At 34.9% G+C, this 18641-nt stretch overlaps 9 protein-coding genes across 9 annotated transcripts; 4 read left to right on the forward strand and 5 right to left on the reverse strand. All coding sequences in view use genetic code 12, as the record gives it.

Annotated features, from left to right (window-relative positions):
- Positions 1 to 509: 509 nt before the first annotated feature.
- On the forward strand, positions 510 to 1229 carry J8A68_003063 (uncharacterized protein; the record flags this gene model as incomplete). The annotated part of the gene is made up of 1 exon (XM_049406878.1): positions 510 to 1229. One exon carries the CDS (start codon positions 510 to 512, stop codon positions 1227 to 1229), a length of 720 nt encoding a protein of 239 aa, XP_049263643.1.
- A 177-nt stretch (positions 1230 to 1406) lies between these two features.
- Positions 1407 to 2096, reverse strand: J8A68_003064 (U2-type spliceosomal complex subunit; the record flags this gene model as incomplete). Its single annotated transcript, XM_049406879.1, has 1 exon — positions 1407 to 2096. One exon carries the CDS (start codon positions 2094 to 2096, stop codon positions 1407 to 1409), a length of 690 nt encoding a protein of 229 aa, XP_049263644.1.
- Positions 2097 to 2305: 209 nt separating this feature from the next.
- J8A68_003065 (J-type chaperone) lies at positions 2306 to 3001 on the forward strand (the record flags this gene model as incomplete). The annotated part of the gene is made up of 1 exon (XM_049406881.1): positions 2306 to 3001. The coding sequence occupies one exon, from the start codon at positions 2306 to 2308 to the stop codon at positions 2999 to 3001; it is 696 nt and encodes a 231-aa protein (XP_049263645.1).
- Positions 3002 to 3098: 97 nt separating this feature from the next.
- CKB1 (casein kinase 2 regulatory subunit) lies at positions 3099 to 4022 on the reverse strand (the record flags this gene model as incomplete). Its single annotated transcript, XM_049406882.1, has 1 exon — positions 3099 to 4022. The coding sequence occupies one exon, from the start codon at positions 4020 to 4022 to the stop codon at positions 3099 to 3101; it is 924 nt and encodes a 307-aa protein (XP_049263646.1).
- A 503-nt stretch (positions 4023 to 4525) lies between these two features.
- J8A68_003067 (GET complex subunit) lies at positions 4526 to 5164 on the forward strand (the record flags this gene model as incomplete). The annotated part of the gene is made up of 1 exon (XM_049406883.1): positions 4526 to 5164. One exon carries the CDS (start codon positions 4526 to 4528, stop codon positions 5162 to 5164), a length of 639 nt encoding a protein of 212 aa, XP_049263647.1.
- Positions 5165 to 5188: 24 nt separating this feature from the next.
- Positions 5189 to 8246, reverse strand: HIR1 (Hir1p; the record flags this gene model as incomplete). Its single annotated transcript, XM_049406884.1, has 2 exons — positions 5189 to 8142; positions 8210 to 8246. 2 exons carry the CDS (start codon positions 8244 to 8246, stop codon positions 5189 to 5191), a joined length of 2991 nt encoding a protein of 996 aa, XP_049263648.1.
- A 499-nt stretch (positions 8247 to 8745) lies between these two features.
- ARO8 (bifunctional 2-aminoadipate transaminase/aromatic-amino-acid:2-oxoglutarate transaminase) lies at positions 8746 to 10227 on the reverse strand (the record flags this gene model as incomplete). Its single annotated transcript, XM_049406885.1, has 1 exon — positions 8746 to 10227. The coding sequence occupies one exon, from the start codon at positions 10225 to 10227 to the stop codon at positions 8746 to 8748; it is 1482 nt and encodes a 493-aa protein (XP_049263649.1).
- Positions 10228 to 12879: 2652 nt separating this feature from the next.
- Positions 12880 to 16437, forward strand: J8A68_003070 (DNA helicase; the record flags this gene model as incomplete). The annotated part of the gene is made up of 1 exon (XM_049406886.1): positions 12880 to 16437. The coding sequence occupies one exon, from the start codon at positions 12880 to 12882 to the stop codon at positions 16435 to 16437; it is 3558 nt and encodes a 1185-aa protein (XP_049263650.1).
- A 97-nt stretch (positions 16438 to 16534) lies between these two features.
- Positions 16535 to 18640, reverse strand: J8A68_003071 (aminopeptidase P; the record flags this gene model as incomplete). The annotated part of the gene is made up of 1 exon (XM_049406887.1): positions 16535 to 18640. One exon carries the CDS (start codon positions 18638 to 18640, stop codon positions 16535 to 16537), a length of 2106 nt encoding a protein of 701 aa, XP_049263651.1.
- Between the last annotated feature and the right edge of the window lies 1 nt (position 18641).

Consider the following 18641-nt stretch of genomic DNA (forward strand, 5'->3'; position numbering starts at 1 on the left):
TCGAATTCTATCATTAATGGATTCTTCTTTTGAAAAATATTGATGGGCCATTTGTACTGGTCTTCGAAAAGTCGAGGTTTTTGACCCACCTACCATAAGGACCCTTTTTCTCTCCAAGGCAGAGACTCTTGTAACACAATTGCACAAGCTCAAGCGGTGTTGCTGAATGGCTTAAGCTCCCTTGTTTTTGAGATTACATTCATCCTATTCCAAAGAGCTTTTAGAAATCAATTATTGGGAAGTGAATCATCATTGGACGGAATTGATAAACACGTAATTGAACAAAACTTTGTTAAAAAATAAAAAACGGTTCACTGCAATGCAATGCGCATAAACGAACTTTTTAATTGCCGAAACATTGTACCGATGCATGATCGGTTGCTATAATTTTTTATAAAATCTCCGATGAAGCAAATAGATTCAATCATTCACACACATAACATACCTGTCTTCTTTTTCATAACACCTGATCTCTATACAGCACAACACAACAAGCAAACAAGCTAAGAATGTCACAACTACAACAACAAATACAGAGTCTTCCCGGCTATGACATCGTCATGGACTATGTCAACGACTACGCCGAAGAACACTTCGACAAAATCGTCGACCCATATCAAGACGAACAAGGCAACAAACGTCGACTTCCAAACAACCTCACTACAAAGAAAGAACAAAAAGCCTGGAAAAAGATCCAATCCCAAGCATGGACCCATGATAATTGTTTCCTCGGATCTTGTGGTGTAGGGATGAATTGTGGAATTGGGTCCGCTTCATTGGCGGTATTTTTCTTGCCCATGATTGGACCTTTGATCATGTATGCTGTTCATTCTAGATTAATTACCATTGCCCAAGAGAATTTCAATTTGCCGCAGAAATTGATATTGAAATTACAGAGTAATATTGTGTGGGATTTGATTATTACTTTTCCTCCACTTATTGGAGTTTTTTTTGGTTGGATGCATGGGTGTAGTACTAGAAATGCTGGGTTGATTTATGGATATCTTGAAAAGATGGTGGAAGTTCGGGCATCGAGTAGAGGGGTTCAATACGTGGGGACACAACGAGATGTGGTGAATGAGCCGGAGTTTGGAAGAGGTGGAGCAGGACAACAACGTATGGAATACGTTAGACTGGATACTAGGGGAAGTAATACGAGAGGGTTTGGGGGCAGACGTCAAACTAATGATATTGTTGTTGGTGAACAGCAACAATCTGGATTTGTATAGAATTGAAGATAAAACTCTTCATTTATTTACTTACGCAGCCTATAAATTATATAATTTTGTACATAGATGAACCTAATCTATTGGCTCACCAATCTGCAGATATTCCCTTGTAGTACGCATACTCTTTACAAGTAAGCTCAACACCTCGCAACACCTTCGTGCTGCTCTTCGCGTTGCTTACGCAATCAATGTATCTAGTTCAGTTTTCAGTATCGGTATCATTACCCCATTCGTATCCTGTCCACAAATAAAACACCCCAGTTTCTTCTTTTGTTTAAACCTATCCAAGAAACACGCTTTACAAAACAAATGCCCACACAGAGTCTTAATCGGAAATTTATAATCTTGCTTACATATCACACATTTAAATGGAACAATCTCATCTTGTTGTTTATCTTGTTTCAATGGTTTAGTGATTACATTTTCCCAATCTTTTTCAACTGGTTTCTTTTGTCGTGATTCATCTCGGATATGAAGGAATTTACATGTGTCTCCATATCCACAATATCCAGTTTGCCAGAAATCTTTACATACATCTGGTTGGAAATCTGTTATGGTTGTGATATTGATGTTTTTTGGTGGGGCTTTGATTATACTTCTATTAGAATTGGTTGGTTTGGCTGCATCCGTATCTAGAGACTCTGCATCTTCTTGAATATTAGGTGTGTTCTGTTTAGAAGGAGTTCTTGATCTTCTGATTTGATTTGCTATACTGGGAGGATTTGATGATTTGCGTAGAAGTGGCTTTTTAGTGATCGCTTCTATGGGGGTGGGATCATCTTGATCATGATCTTCTTCTAATTCTTTGAGTTTCCTCTTGGTTGTGTTATCATTGTCTTTAGTCTTGACTGTTCTTTTCTTAAACATCTGTCTATTACTAATCTACTCTGATTTTGGAAGAAATGGGTAGGGCTGACAAAAGTAATCAGATGGGACGCAAATAGGAACTTAAATTATTCGGTGGTACGAGAAAAAATAGAAGTTAGGCAGAAAGAGAGATTTTTCGCTGGACCTGAGCCCCCCCTTATTTTCCATCTCTTCTTGGCTAGATCATCTTGGGAAAACCAATTAAAAGGATGTTTCTACAAAGGTTAATAAGATACCCTAGTCAATTGTCGTTATTGCGGAGATATACAACTAATGGTGTCCGTCCAATAACTTCATATTTTCAATTATTTCCTAAAAGTTTCCCAAATGGTGGACCACCAAAGGATTCATTTTTAATTAATCCAAGACAATTAAGAAGAGAATATCGAGAATTACAAAGTGAAAACCATCCAGATGTTCTTATAGGTTCAAGTTTCCTACTGGATAATAGAACTAATGATAGTAGTAAAAATGACTTTTCATCGGTTATTAATCGAGGATATGTGACATTAAAGAATCCATATACAAGAATTGCTCATTATATAAAATTAAATCATCCTGATCATTTAGATATAACTCAAGATGATGTATCCAAGAGGATTATATCTGAACATCAAAATAAATCTATGGAAGATTCTTTAGAATATAAAAATATCTTAATGGAAGTTTTAGAAGCTCATGAACAATTAGAATTAGCCAATCTGGAATCAGAATTTGAAGGATTAGAAATTGAAAATAATTCAAGAATTGAAAATAGTGAAAATTTAATTGAACAAGTAATTCAAGAAGGTGGTTCCAATTGGGATGAACTTATGATGCTTGGTATTCAATTGAAATATTGGGTTAATATACAAAATGCAATTAAAGAATGGGAACCTGGAAAGCCAGTCCATTTGACTCATTAGATAATTAATTAATAATAATATACATTTATTTCTCTCGTAGTAAAAAAGATTTACCATTTCTACATAAATTATTCACTTAGATGCCTCGGTTACACGTTCACTCACTCGCCATGGTTCTATCATCATCATCATCTTCTTCTTCATCACTGACATCATCCATATCACTTGCATCATCCTCAAGATCACTATTATCCGTTATATATCTAGGCACTCCTAATTCACAAGTTTCATATTCTGCTTTTTCTTCAGCAGTTTTTGGATGCATTCTTAACCATTTCATTCTTGGACCACTTGTACTTAATTCATGAATCTTAAATCCAAATAATTTTAATCCAAAATCATTATTACTAAATTTATTTATTCTTATTCTACATTGATTTTCAATCTCAGGAAACATTTTAACTAATAATCCGGGGAATGTAGTACCAAAAAATGCTCCATCTATATTTAAATATCTTGAACTTGAAGGCACATAAATATCATTACAGCATGGACAATATAATCGAACAGTTTCTTGTCCTGGTATATCGGTTGATCCTACTGGGATTAAATGCATTCCATCACAGAAATATCTTGGACATGATCCAAAATCATTTCTTTCAAATTTTGATGCCATGGCGGTTAATCCTTGTTTTGAAATGATATATCTGGCATGAATTAATCCATATAATAATTCTGCTGAATGGGCCAAAAGGGCTTTATTAGGCAATTCTGCATTGCTGGTTGTCGACTTTTTGCTATTATTATTACGATTATTCCCATTCTTTCCATCCTTATTGCTGTTGTTATTGTTATTACTGTTATTGGCTGCTGCTTCTGCGTCTTCTCTAGTTTCCACCTGATAATCTAATATGGTATATAACGCTTCTCTATAATATGGAACTTGTGATGATAAACCAGTTAAATTGAAATCATCTTCAATGAATTCTTGTGCCACTGGAACAAAATAATCATGGCCATATAAGGCACAGAATTGTTCTATCCAAGGTTTGAAGTCTTCTTCTTCTTGATCAGTTGGCATGATTTGTGGATCGTATATATATATATGTTTGTATAGGGTGTGTGCTGAGTAGGTTAGTCGATGTGTTGGAATTCTACGGGTATTGATTCCAGCAAAGAAAAAATTAAATTAAAGTAAAAATTATTAATTAAATGAAATGAAATGTTGATCTTCTACTGAAACTTTGTTTGTATGATGGTTGAAGTTGGTTGTTGGTCTAATCTATTAACAGGCTACTTCTTCCCTTTTAGATGATAATTACTTTAGTGATGTGTCTAATCTCTTTGGTTTAATCATCAATTTTAAACTTAAACACATCAAAATTTTCTTTTCGCCTTGAAATCTTTTTTCGCCTTGCGCTGTTCTCTCACTGTGTGTCCATTGAATTCAAGTCAGCCCTACCAAATGAGTCTGACCTAAATCTTGCTTCCAATTCATACGTACTGTTTTTTTCTCTTCTCTTCTTTCCGTTCTAATTCCAATTCCAGTAGACTAGATAGTATAGTGATAGTAGTAGTTCCAAGATGGCCATGCTAACAATTGATTTTGATCCTTATACGGTTGTCATATCGGTATTCTTAGTTCTTATATTTAAACAATTAATATCAACAATTGGTAAATCAACAATTCAAGAATTCATTTGGTTAAGTTATATTCAATTAGGTACAAGATTTAATCTTACTCCCAATTTTACTCAATTACATCTTAAGAAACAAGAATTACATGAAATTAATAAACAAAAGAGAAGTATTAGTGCACAAGATCAATATGCTAAATGGACAAAATTAAATAGAAAATGTGATTCATTAACTAAAGAAATTCAAGATTTAAATGAAATTATATCTGGAAATAAAGTAAAGATTAATAAATTAACGGGATTGGTTATTATGGTGGTTACTACATTACCTTTATGGTTCTTTAGAATATTTGCAAGAAAGACTCATTTATTTTATCTTAGTGAAGGTGTATTTCCTTGGTATGTTGAAAGATTATTAGCATTCCCATTCTTCCCTTCTGGTACTATTGGATTAACTGTTTGGATGTATGCTGTTAATTCAGTTATATCTTCAATAATCTTTATCCTTAGTTTCCCATTTAAACATAAACCTTCCAAACCAATCAAACCAACAAAATCAGAAAAGATTGTGGGAGTAAAAGAATAAACTGTTTTGTATATTATATGTACTTTATATCATCTCTATAAGTTCTTTACTTCTTTCAGTCATTACTTGCTTTAATACATTATCATCTTGTTCAAATTCATAAGCATAAACCCGTTTTAATCTTACTTCTTCATCATACCTTATCCTAGCTCTATTTATCAATCGATTAATAACACGCGAATACTCGTCTTCATCTTGGGCAAGTTTCATCCCTGGTTCAACTGAGAAATACCAACTATCAACAATCTTAATCCAACATTCCAAATCCCGAGAATATCCATAGACATCAGCACTTACATCCGTCATAACCAATGGACTTCCATCTCTTGGATCCACATCCACGGCTTTCACATTCGGCATAATCAAACTAGTCGTAGTACTTCTCCTAGAATCGTCTCCCAGGTGTACAACAACCTCAACATTATTCAACACTGTCGCAATCGAAACTGCCCGAATTGGATTCGTAACAGGTTTACCGGGGGATAATTTCCAAGTATAAAACAACCCCGAACTAGTCAAGATCATAACATATCCACCACTACATCTCGTCATGATTATATTCTCCCCGATTTCAAAACTAGGACAAGTATAGGATCCAGTATGTGCCGATATGATTTGAATCGTACCCTGGAATGAAAATAACACAAAATATTCTAGAATATTGTCGATGATTACTGGGAGGATATGTTGGATTCTATAGGGGAAGAATAACGTGAATCGTCTTTCATCAGATTGATTATCATATACGATAACTCTTGTTGGGTCGTCAAAGTCGATTTTATCATTCGTGATAATTTCATCATCATATCTCGGCCATGGTTTTCCATTCCTCACTTCAATCGATACCTTAATCTCACCACCATCATCCACTTGATCAGTTCCCATTTGTTTCCATTTCGATTCAACCAGAGTGAACACCACACTAAACATCAACTCCTCATCAATATCCAACGCACTCCCCGAAGAAATCTCAGAAGATACAACCTCCTTATCTTGACTGCTATAGGCCCGATACAACCTATTCACATCATGATTCAATATCGCAAGATTACTAAATAAAGATTCAGGAAGTGTGGTCACATGTTTGAAACTATATGGATATTTCAATTCCATGATTTTTCGTCTCTGACGATTTTTTTGTCTTTTGAGAGCTTGTTCTGATATTGTGCCACTGTTTGAATTGTTATTGGTTGTGCCTGAGGCTGAAGTACCTGAGGTTGTGGTGGTGTGGTGATCGCCTCCCATGTCTTCGTTATCATTATCTTGTTCTTCATCATTGGAGATCGCGGCATGGGTGGATTCTTTTTGTTTGAGACCGTGGATGGAGGTGGCTAGACCTAGTCGAGGAAGGAAATAGGTTGATTGGGATAATTTGGAGCTGAGATTACTACCCTGGGCGAGTTTTCTCTTTTTGATCGAAGGTTGTTGTGGCTGACTTATATTGGTGGATTTATTGGTTGATGAGGAGACTAATAATGGTGCAACTCGTTTCTTCCCACTTTTGGTAATTGTGATGTTTTGTTTTCGTAATTGCGTAGTGGTTGAATCTCCGTCTGCCACTTTGCTGGTAGTCAATGGAGATTTCGACTTGACAGCTGGTGAGGCGACAACACTTGTTGTAGTTGGGGTAGGTGTCACACTCTTGGTCAACTTCTTAGTCTTTTCCAATCTCGGTATATTATTATTATCATTCCCAATCTCTTCAAGATATAATTGTTCAACACTTTCCGGTAGAATCAAAGTCTCCCTATCAGCACCATATCTAGTCAATTGAGCATCAATCATATCTGCACTCACAACATCCCCTAATTCCCCCTTATCAAATTTTATACACGTAATTGATCCATCCAAACAACTAAAATACAATAATTCCCCCTCAGGTGCCCATACTATATCAGTGATTGAATTATCAACAATATCTTGTAATACCACAATCGGTCTCGCATTCGAAGTAGACCAAATCGCCAATGTCCGATCTTGACCACCCGTGGCCACAACAGTATGGAACTCCCCTGAGGTCCCACTACCACCACTACCACCTTGGAATAATCGGGGTGAGAATGAACATACTTCCACTGGAGCTTCGTGTCCAATCAACGAAATATCCGTATCCCAATTTCCTCGATTGATTATCGCCACCGAAGGGACGGGTCCATTAGTAGCATTAGGAACGGCGATATGTTGTCCATCAGGGGACCAACTCATTCTTCTAAAATATGAAGTCAAGGGTGATTTCTTGAATGGATCCATTACGATATGTTCCATTTGAAATTCATAATTATTATATTCATTTAATTTCTTATAATAACGAAATATCCTAACTGTACGATCATCACTCGCGGTGGCGAAGAATTTATTAGCAGGATCGAATACGATCCCCTTAACCATACTTTGATGAATATCATATCGTTTAATTCTTTCAAATGTGATACCATTCCATATTATTATTGACCGATCTAATCCAACCGTGATTAGGAGATTTGAATCCGGAGACCAACAAATGTCTTGGATGTCATTATCATGTGCTACTAATCGTCTTCGAACTGTCCAGTGTTCCATATCTTGTTCTTCAACCCCGAATTGTTTTCGATTGATGGCATCGGGGTCCTTTTCCCAAATAAGACAGATCTTGTCGTCGGATCCAGAGGCGAGAAAACGGCCATCAGGGGAGAATTTTAGGGAGGTGACGACACCATTATGTCTGGACATGGAACAGAGGGGTCGACGAAGCGATTTATCTGGTAGATCACAGGTTTCGATTGTTGTGGTTGTTGAGTTGGTTGTGGTTGATGACGGGGCAGGTGGTGATTTTTTGGATTTTGGTTTGGTGGTTGTATGTTCCAATGTTGATAGTTGGAAGAATTGATTGATGGTATTTGTGTCCCATATCTTTATATTCCCATCTAATCCCCCTGATGCTAATCTTGTTCCATCATTGTTGACCGTGACTGAATAACATTCAATGTTTTTGTTTTCAGCTAGATGGGATTGTTAGTATTGTTGATGCTATTCTATAATGACTATAGTGATGATAATTGCACATACTCTTATGTCCTAGCCATGGGATCTTTAATATTTGCATAATTGTATTCTATTGACTTAGCAACTAAACTAAACTGTCTTTGCTAGGAAGGTCAACCGTGCTGCCAGAAAAGTTAACTGAAGAATTATGCGACATTTACTGGTATTGAAAAATGTCTCATTTCCCTCTAGTGCGACTTCTTGGTTGCAAAGTTTATTGACCTATGGGTTGATACAGACAACTATATGAAGGGATTACTACAATCAATCACTGGCTCGGCTCAACTTGTTAAGGTACATGGTTGTATTTATTAGTTTCTTAATTAAATTGTAAAAAGAAACTGGATGAGCCATATGTAGAAATGTATCGCAGAGATGAAGGTCAGACCAGTAGTACTGACTATCTAGGGGCCCTTCTTAGGATTTAAATAAACGCAATGATCGCATTTCCTTGTTGTTAAGCGAAGGAAAGCCGTTTTAAGCTACGCAAATGAAAGATCGAGTCATCTATGGTAATATTGTAAAATTAAATATATATATACACTATTATATTAAATAAATTACAATTCATATTCAATTTTAACAGCCTTAGCAAACTTTTGTAAACCAATAATCAATTGATCTAAAGGAACAGCAGCATAAGTACCTCTAAAGAAAATGATATTCTTTTTAGAAGAATTAACAGGTAATACTTTTTGTGGAGGAGAAGATTGTCCGTCCACTTTAAACCAAGAACCAGGAATCATTAAAGAACCTTGTTTAATTGCTTGTTCATAAATTGCAGTTTCGACTTTATTTGGATCCTGACCAAATTCTTCAAATTTAGGATGTTTTGAAGCATCAATATCAATAGTGAAAAACATACCTGCAACTGGTGGAGTATAAGTTACGATATCTTTAGGGAAGAATTCAGCCACAGTATCAATTGCTACATCTCTCTTTTTGGTATATTCTGCTCTTAAACCAATTAACCAATCTAAATAACCTGATTGACCCCATTTATATAATAATCCATTAAGTAAGGATTGGGTGAAACCAGATGGACCTTGGATAGTAACTTCATGCAATCTAACAAATCTTTCTAATAAAGTGGCTTGACCTACAATCCAACCAAATCTTACACCTGGAGCCAAGACTTTGGAGAAAGAATCCAATCTAAGGACTCTACCTTCAACATCTAAGGAGATGAAAGAAGGAACTAATGCGTCAACAAATTCTTCATGGTTATGAACTGCTTTACCTTCACGAGCAGCTTTATCCTTAGTGTAAGATTCCATTTGTAAGAAATAATAAGGTTCATCTTCAACAATTATGAAATCATATTTACATGCAATTTTATAAATTTCTTTTCTTCTTTCAAAACTTAATGAAGAACCAGTTGGATTTTGACCTGTTGGGATAGTATATAATAATTTTGGTTGATTACCGATCCAATTGGCCATAACTTCTTCTAAAGCTTGTGGGATCAAACCATGTTCATCCATACTGACAGGAATGGTATTAACACCTTGAGCATGAGCAGTTTCCAAAGCAGAAGAAAATGAATATTCTTCAACTAAGATACAATCACCTCTTGTACAAAAAGTACGTAAAGTAGAATCCCAAGATTCAGTATTACCAACAGTTGCAATTAAATCCCAATCTTCATAAGGAACTTTATGAATTAAATCAGTATGTTCTTTCAAATAATTAATTAATTCAGGAGCACCTTCAGTATAACCATATTGTAAACTTCTAGCTAATTCAACATGATGATCTTTTGGATCATTTAATTCTTTACGTTTGAAAATTTCAATAACAGATTTATTTTCTTCTGTGATTTGAGCACCAATACCATTTTCAAAAGATGGAGTTGGAATATCAGCAGTAATTTTGTCAAATGGGAAATAATTAGATAATGGTAATCCACCACCTAAGAAAGTCATACCTGGTTGACCAAAGAATCTAAATGCACATTTTAATGGAGAATTTTGACGTGATTTTGCTTCATCAGATAATAAGTGACGTAAGTTCTTGGATTGTGGTTTAGTGTTTGAAGTCATTATGTGTTATAGAATGCTGGTTACTTTTCTATTAAGATTTTCAGAATTATAAAAGGATAAATCCGGTTCTATTTATAATAACCGAGAAGTAAGAAGGAAGAAGAAGAAGAGGTTAAAAATTATTGCGAAAGAAAATAAAAAGTGGAGTTTGAAAAATTTTATTTTTATTTTTCTATTGCCGTTTGATTTTTTAGTGATAAAGAATTTGCTTAATTAGTGACTAATCTTTTTTGATAGTAGTACAATATCTATCTAAAGCACTAACTAAACTAAATTTTTAATGAGAGAAAAAAAAAAGACTTTCGGATTCTTCCGACTGTCCCAATTGGGAAATATATGCGACACACTTCGTAACTATAGATCGTATATCTATTTATAACCCTTATAGTTTCCTCTAAAACTACTTCTATTAAGAATCCAGTCACTTGAGAACTAGAAGATTTGGGTAGACACAGTGTGAGAAAGTACCAGCCCCATCAATGAAATGTGTAACACCAACTATCCCCACATCAAAGGCGTGTCAATCATTGTTGAGTTAATTTCATTCAAAGTGGAGAACATCTAGTTGGCACACAATTGATTATTAAGCATCATAATGACTGCAAAAAGGAAGTAGGTCATGTAAATGGAAAATGTTCACGGCGATAGAATTGATCTATTTTACACGTCCCTTTTTTCTATGTTTATGTATTAAACGAATTTATATTGTTCTCTTTGAAGTTTTAACCGTTATTTTAAAGCGGGGGGAGAAAATAGGAATAATTCGGAGAATTTCGTTTACAAAAAATAAAAAAATAAACGGCGATAGAATTTTTTGCAATTTCAAAACACCTATATTGGATTTCAATATGTGGAAAAGTTTAAATTAATATGTAAGGCGATAGGATCTCATTTTGATTGGATATTGAAATATTTTACATATTTGAGTTTTTTTTTTGTATGATTGTTCCGAGAATTATAGCATTTTCTTTCATCTCGACCCTTCAATATCATTGGATATATGTCGACTTCGTTCATGCTCGGAGACAAACATAACCCCTTCCCTCTATAGATGCATTGACTTTAATTGGATAATCATTGTTACATAGAAATGAAGAGAAAGACAAATAACGAACGATGAGGTGGTTATTGCATATACTGGGACTGAAAACGCCTTAATTAATGTGGGGGCTATCTAATGAAAGAGAAGATTTGGTACTACAATCAATTGAATGAAAAGACAAACAAACTCATTAACTAACTTGACATAAAATTTTAAAGAAATCTAACTAAGGATTGATACAAGTTCCAATATAATGGGATCCACAAAATAGTTTCAATAAGAGAATGATTAATTATACCCCATAGTTATGTCTGCAATTACTCTAAACTCATAACTTCCTACTTTATTTTTCCTTTAGCAACACATCTTATCCAATCCTTCCTTGTTCCACCTTCGTGCATTACGATGCGATGAAATTCCAAACAACCATAATCATCTTCCATGATATCACCTAAAGAGTTGCAGTTTTCTAATGACTTGCAAGAAGGATTTCATCCCATTCTATTGTGCATAAAATGATAATATCAATCATTATACCCCATAATAGTTGAACCGAAGTTGAGAACCGTCTCATCGACATAGGCTAAATGAGCATGGAGATGGTCGCCGAACTTTTGAATTGTTGAAACACTGGAAGGGAAAACCCAGAAGAACAACTTACAAGTAGCACAGAAAAAGAGGATACCTCCAACGAGGTGAAATTCCTCTGTTTCGGGAACCAATAACCAGGAATCCAGTTTAAGTATGGAAGGCCAAAGATTCATTGTATTTTTAGTAAATTTGGATTGAAATGCAATTGGATTCACAATTTTCACAAGTGTATAGGGAAGAGTTAGGAGAGCTTCTATGTTAGTTTTTAACACGATTAATGTGAATTAATTAATGGTTGTAAAAAAATTGATCTCTTGTTGAAGGGTTGCCAAAATTTGGTTGTAAAAAAAAAAAGAATACAAGGGATATTTCAATTTAATTTCTTCTTTGGTTGTAAAAATTAGAATTCTATTTCTATATTTATATTAATTAACCTTTTAGTTACTTGATACAAGAATAAAAACATCCATCTCCCAGAGAACACTACAAAGATAGGATTTCTGCCAAGCGAACACAAGGTACGTGGTTTTAGAGCTAGTTAACTAATGACTCCAATAATCCATAGTGTATTGCGAACCAAACTCTTGACTTACACATAGAATATTTAATTTCTTAGTCTTTTAGGAATCCACGTCTTTCTCGTTCCCTTTTAGAATTACTGTAGTTGAACTGAAATAGACCAATATACCATAGATCAGACTAATAACAATCATAAGTAAAACTAGCCATTCATACAGGAAGAATCACATTCATCTTTAAACACATTAACATTTACTGTCAATTATCTTCTCGTTTGAAAAGTATTCCGTTCTTTTAGAATATTACCGGGTGATTATATTTACGTTGAACGTTATTTGTTTTACACTAAATTGATTTATAATGGTTGCAAAAATCTCACTTGGTAGCTCCTACAAGGTCCTCAATACAAAACGCGCATCTAAAGAAATTTCCAACAGCAAAATAAAGACGCATCTTTACTCACACTCCATGATCAATTAGAGAATCATACCACATCTTACATGCAAGTGACAAAGAAGCGGTTCTTTATACCGAAAGAACCATCCCCTCCAAACAGGTCTGAAGGAACAGGCAGCCAACAATCGCCTCCCTCACCACCATCCTCTTCACTACCAACTAGTTCCCTTTTCATTAGTGATGAAGAAGATGATGATGAAGATGAACAAAATAAATCTGCATCCCCAGATATAGCCATTATAGAACAACCACAAATTTCAGCTAATGAATTTAATCAACTGTTGATATCCACAGTGGGAGATATATCACCAATTATACTTTCGTATTTATATGATAAATTCAGTCATTTCCCAAATGCCGTTAAATTGGCAACAAAGGAAATTTTAACGTGTCCTCCTGATATAGATGAATTATTACAACAAGAGGATAACAAGACGCGTCTTCCACCGTCCACCCAGACGCAACAAGTAATCCCTGCGTCACAGCAAACCAAGAAACCATCATCTTTCAAGAAGAGACCCATGAGCCAAGATATATCAACACAACTTCAATCCTTAGAGAAGAGAATGCATCTTGCTTCACAAGCAATCAAAGAGGAAATCGAACAAAACTCATGGAAGAAATACATCGGAACGATAGACGTTCAGGCATGGGCGACAAGACCAATATTCCGTCCCTTGCAATATGCCCAAAAATTACATGTTAAACGATTAATACCGAGAAATTCAACTATGCAAAAAAGTTCAATTATTAGATTATGCACTCAAGATGAACAACAACGGGAGATTGGAAGATTACCGGAAGAGCTAACTAGGGTATTATCTCCGTTGATTGATTTAAATATTGCTGAATTTGAAACAACTATTTTGGAAGAGACGAAGAAACGGTTGAGTATAGGTGATTCATTTTTTATTCAGATTGATGTATTTTTGAAAAATACTGGATTTGTTAAGAATCTTGACGCTATAAATGAAGAGGAAAGTAATTTAAATAACTTGAAAAGAAAGCAACAACAAACAACCAGGACAGGGTTTAATTTCTCAGCTGAAACTGATGGAGAAGCGGCTTTGAGACTTCGACAATTTGCACTTTCTAATTTATTTGAAAGATTGAGGATTCATCCCCTTAGAATCACCAATGATGATAATGAGGTTGCAGAAGAAGATGAACAAATAAGCTCACAAGATCCAATAGATCTCGATTCAGATGGAGAAGAGGATTCCGACGAGCCAGAACAACAACTTAATCTTGATCAACTTCGTGAATTTTATCAAGAGAATAATCAATCCAAATTGTTAGATAATTTACCTGAAACAACAAACCCTCCAAAAGAGAATTTCAATCTCAATTTACGACCATATCAAAAACACGGATTATCATGGATGTTAACTCGAGAGAATGAAATTAATGTATTGGATAAGTTATCTAATGAAAAACAAGAAGATGGTCAACAACTTGGATTGTCTACTCAAGGTAGACGAAATATTCAAGAGAATGAATCAGGGACTATGAATCCTCTTTGGAGGAGATATAAATGGCCAAGGGATAGATCTTTTGGGAATGATTCTAGTACAACCTCGACTCCCACTCAAGGTAATTCGCAAGATAATAATAAGTATTTCTATGCGAATATGTATAATGGAGAGCTTTCTATTGAGAAACCAATTATTAAGAATAGTTTACGAGGTGGGATTTTGGCTGATGAAATGGGATTAGGAAAGACTATTTCTACTCTAGCTTTAGTCAATTCGGTTCCATATGATGTTGATGCTGAGATTGGAATAACCAAGGGTAAGAAACCATATGCGCCAAGAACAACTTTGATAGTTGTGCCGATGTCACTTTTATCCCAATGGAAACAAGAATTTGAAACCAGTAATAATAATAAGAATCATGTATGTCGAGTATATTATGGAGATGAAATTGAATCAAATTTGACATTTTCATTATGTAATCATAATAATGAAAAAATTCCCGTGATCATGTTGACTACTTATGGAACAATCTTGAATGAATTCACGCGAATTTCAAAAGGAAGAGATTCACAAGGTAATCTTCCCCAAATTGGATTATATTCCGTTAAATTCTTTAGAATTATTCTTGATGAAGGACACAATATCCGGAATCGAAATACCAAAACCGCCAAATCGGTATATGAACTCGATCTGGACCGGAAATGGATTCTTACCGGTACACCTATTGTTAATCGATTAGATGATTTATATTCATTAGCTAAGTTTTTACAATTGGATCCATGGGGTAATTTCTCATATTGGAAGACATTTGTAACTTTACCATTTGAACAAAAGAAGATTTTCCAGACATTGGATGTGATTAAATCGATTCTTGAACCGATTTTTTTAAGAAGGACAAAAGATATGAAGGGGAAAGATGGGAAACCATTAGTTGAATTACCTGAGAAAGAGGTTGTGATTGAGGAGATTAAGTTTAATGAACAAGAGGAGAAATTGTATTCCTGGTTTAAACAACGGGCTCATTCTTCGTTTGCAGAGGGGATTAAGTCGGGACAATTGTTGAGACAATATACCCAGATCTTAACTCATATTTTAAGGTTGAGACAAGTATGTTGTCACATGGATTTAATTGGCGGTGCACATGAGATGGATGATGAAGTGATTGATATGGAGCAAGATGAAGAAATGAAACTGTTTCTAAAAGGGATTAAAGAACAACAGCAACAACAACACAAGTTTGAAAATGATACTGAGGTGAAGAAGATAATGTATGGTTTATATCCAAAAGTAAACACGACCGATTCAGAATGTTCGATATGTACCACTACTCCAATTCCAATTGGAGAAATGACAATCACCCCCTGTGGACATTCATATTGTCTTTCATGTTTATTAGAACATTTAGATTTCAATGACGGGAAAGCGGAAAAGAAATGTCCTAATTGTCGAGAACCAATCTCCAAATATAAACTCTTTCGTATCCGTCATCAACCCACCACATCCAATGAAATCCGATTTCATACCCAAAAGGAAACTGAATCCCAACAACAGTATGATTTCCAATTATATCTCCATGATCCAAATCGATCATCATCGAAAATCCAAGCCTTGATTCGTCATTTACATCTCATCAAAACCCAATCACCAAATCTGAAATGTATTGTATTTTCCCAATTCTCGTCATATTTAGACCTAATCCAAACTGAACTCAAACTACAAACCAATGATGAGTTCATTGTATATAAATTCGATGGGAGGTTAAATATTCAAGATCGTCAGAAATTGTTAACGAATTTTAATGCTGAAATAACGAATGGAAAAGTAGTTGTGTTGTTATTGTCGTTAAAAGCCGGTGGGGTGGGGTTGAATTTAACAACGGCAAATAGGGCGTTTATGATGGATCCATGGTGGAGTCCAAGTATTGAAGAGCAGGCGATTGATAGAATACATCGAATTGGTCAGAACGAGACGGTGAAAGTGGTGAGGTTTATTATGGAAAATAGTATTGAGACGAAGATGTTGAAGATTCAGGAGAGGAAGAAAAAGATGGGAGAAGCTGTGGGAGCGGAAGAAGAGGAGAGACGAAAGAGACGGATTGAGGAGATTCAAATACTTTTCGAAGAGTAGTTTATAGATATGATAGATTGTTTTTTTATAGCAATATAATGTATATAAAAATTAGAAAATAAAAGGAGGGTAGTGGTAATGTGGGGAACGTAAAATTCTAAGCTTTAGCCAATGGTTCTGTTTCTCTTTTTAACCATTTATAAACATAACTATGTTTTTCAAAAGTGTCACTTAAGTCATTCCAAACAGTGGCATGATAAGAATTCAACCAACCCAATTCTTCATCACTCAACATATGAACATCAATTAATTTCTTACAAAATGGAACTCTAGTCACCGTATCAAATTCCAAAAATTTCTTACCATTATATTGTAATCCACTATCTTTGACATACATAACATTTTCCAACCTGATTCCATATTCTCCATCCTCATAGTATCCTGGTTCATTCGAGATCAAATGACCAGGCTTTAAAGGATTGGCAGCGGCATTCGGACGTGGACCAATTCCGATTGGACCTTCATGGACGTTCAAATATGCTCCAATACCATGAGAAGTTCCATGTCCATAATCAAGTCCATATTTCCACAAGTGTTGCCTGGCGATAGAATCAATGAGATTTCCAGTAGTGTTCTCTGGGAATTTCAAATTAGCGAGTCCAATATGTCCCTTAAGCACAAGCGTATAATTCCTAATTTCTTCTTCAGTTGGGGTTTCAAAATGGATTGTTCTGGTAGTATCAGTTGTACCTTCTAAGAATTGTGAACCTGAATCATTGAGATATATCTTGGCGGGGTTAATCATGGCACATTGTCCCTTAGTTGGTTTATAATGGATAATTGCCCCATTGGCACCCGAGGCACTTATGGTTGAGAATGATAATCCTACGAAATTATCTTCTTGTTTTCTAAATTCGGTTAATTTATCATCGGCATCACATTCATCGATTAATTCAGCTTGATTGATTAATTGATCTTCTAACCAGGCAAAGAATTTAATCAATGCACGTCCATCTTTCAAATGAGCGATTTTGGCACCTTGTAATTCAACTTCATTTTTCATTGCTTTAAGATCTTCCACGGCGGAGAGACCTGAAGTGAAGGAGCATTTTAAGTTACGTACAACTTCCCAACTGGCATTATCTGGGATGAAAAACTGTTTGTTATTGACGGCAAATTCTTTGGAGATTGCTTCTAAGGAGGTATAAAAGGATTCATAAGGTAAGATTTCAATGTTTGCTGATTGTAATTTTTGGATAATTTCGGCGGGGATTCTATGGGAGTCGATAAATAATTTATTGGAATCTTTTGTAATGATCATAAAACTGTAGAAAACTGGATTGAATTCAATATCCTGTCCACGTAAATTTAAAATCCAAGCTATTTCATCCAAAGCAGTGACAACTAAACCTTCTACATTATCTTTAAAACATTCCTTTTTGATATTGGCTAACTTTTCTTGTGTATCTTGTCCGGTAAAACTTATATCTAAACTTGTAATTGGATTATTGGTAGCTGCTGGTGGTAATTCTTCAAATTCTTCCCAAATTTTGTTTACTAAATTGTCACCAACAGCGACTAATTCAACATCTACTTCAGTATCTTGCTTAGCTACTTGCTTTTCAATAATGGAATTTATCTTTTGATATGCTTTATAAGTAATTAATCTTGGGTCAATACCGATATTACCTTTAGATCCACTATCTAAACTTAATTGTATAGCTTGTTGTACAGTCCATTCTTCCCAAGTAGGTTGATCTTTTGAGCCTTGTTTTAATAATAACCAATTAAAATCTAATTCATCAGTAGCTTGAGCAAAATATCTACCATCAGTTGAAAGTCCAGCAGTTCCTTCAGGAACTTCACTAAAATTATTTAATTCTCTAGTTACAATGGCAACACCAGCTGATCCAGAAAAACCAGAAATAAAACTTCTTTTTTGATCAAAAGCGGAAACATATTCAGATTGATGTTGATCTTCAGATGGGATAATATAAACTGCCAAATCATGAGTCATCATTTGTCTTCTTAAAGATTCTAATCTTTTACTGGTGTTTACTTCTTTAGCTTCAGGTAAACATAACGAAGCAGGATCTAAAGTGAATACAGATCCTTTACGAGATCCTGATTTTAAATAAGTTCCATCAGTACTTGATCTACTAAGGGAAATTCTTTTAGCAAAAGTCATTGATTTTCTTGCTCTTGATAATAAACCTGGTGAACAAGTACAGTTAGCACATTGTGCTCTTGCGACTCTTGACATT

Source organism: Hemisphaericaspora subhashii (genome assembly GCF_019202705.1).
Source record: "Hemisphaericaspora subhashii strain CBS 10753 chromosome Unknown scaffold45, whole genome shotgun sequence".
In the NCBI taxonomy this organism is placed as follows: domain Eukaryota; kingdom Fungi; phylum Ascomycota; class Pichiomycetes; order Serinales; family Debaryomycetaceae; genus Hemisphaericaspora; species Hemisphaericaspora subhashii.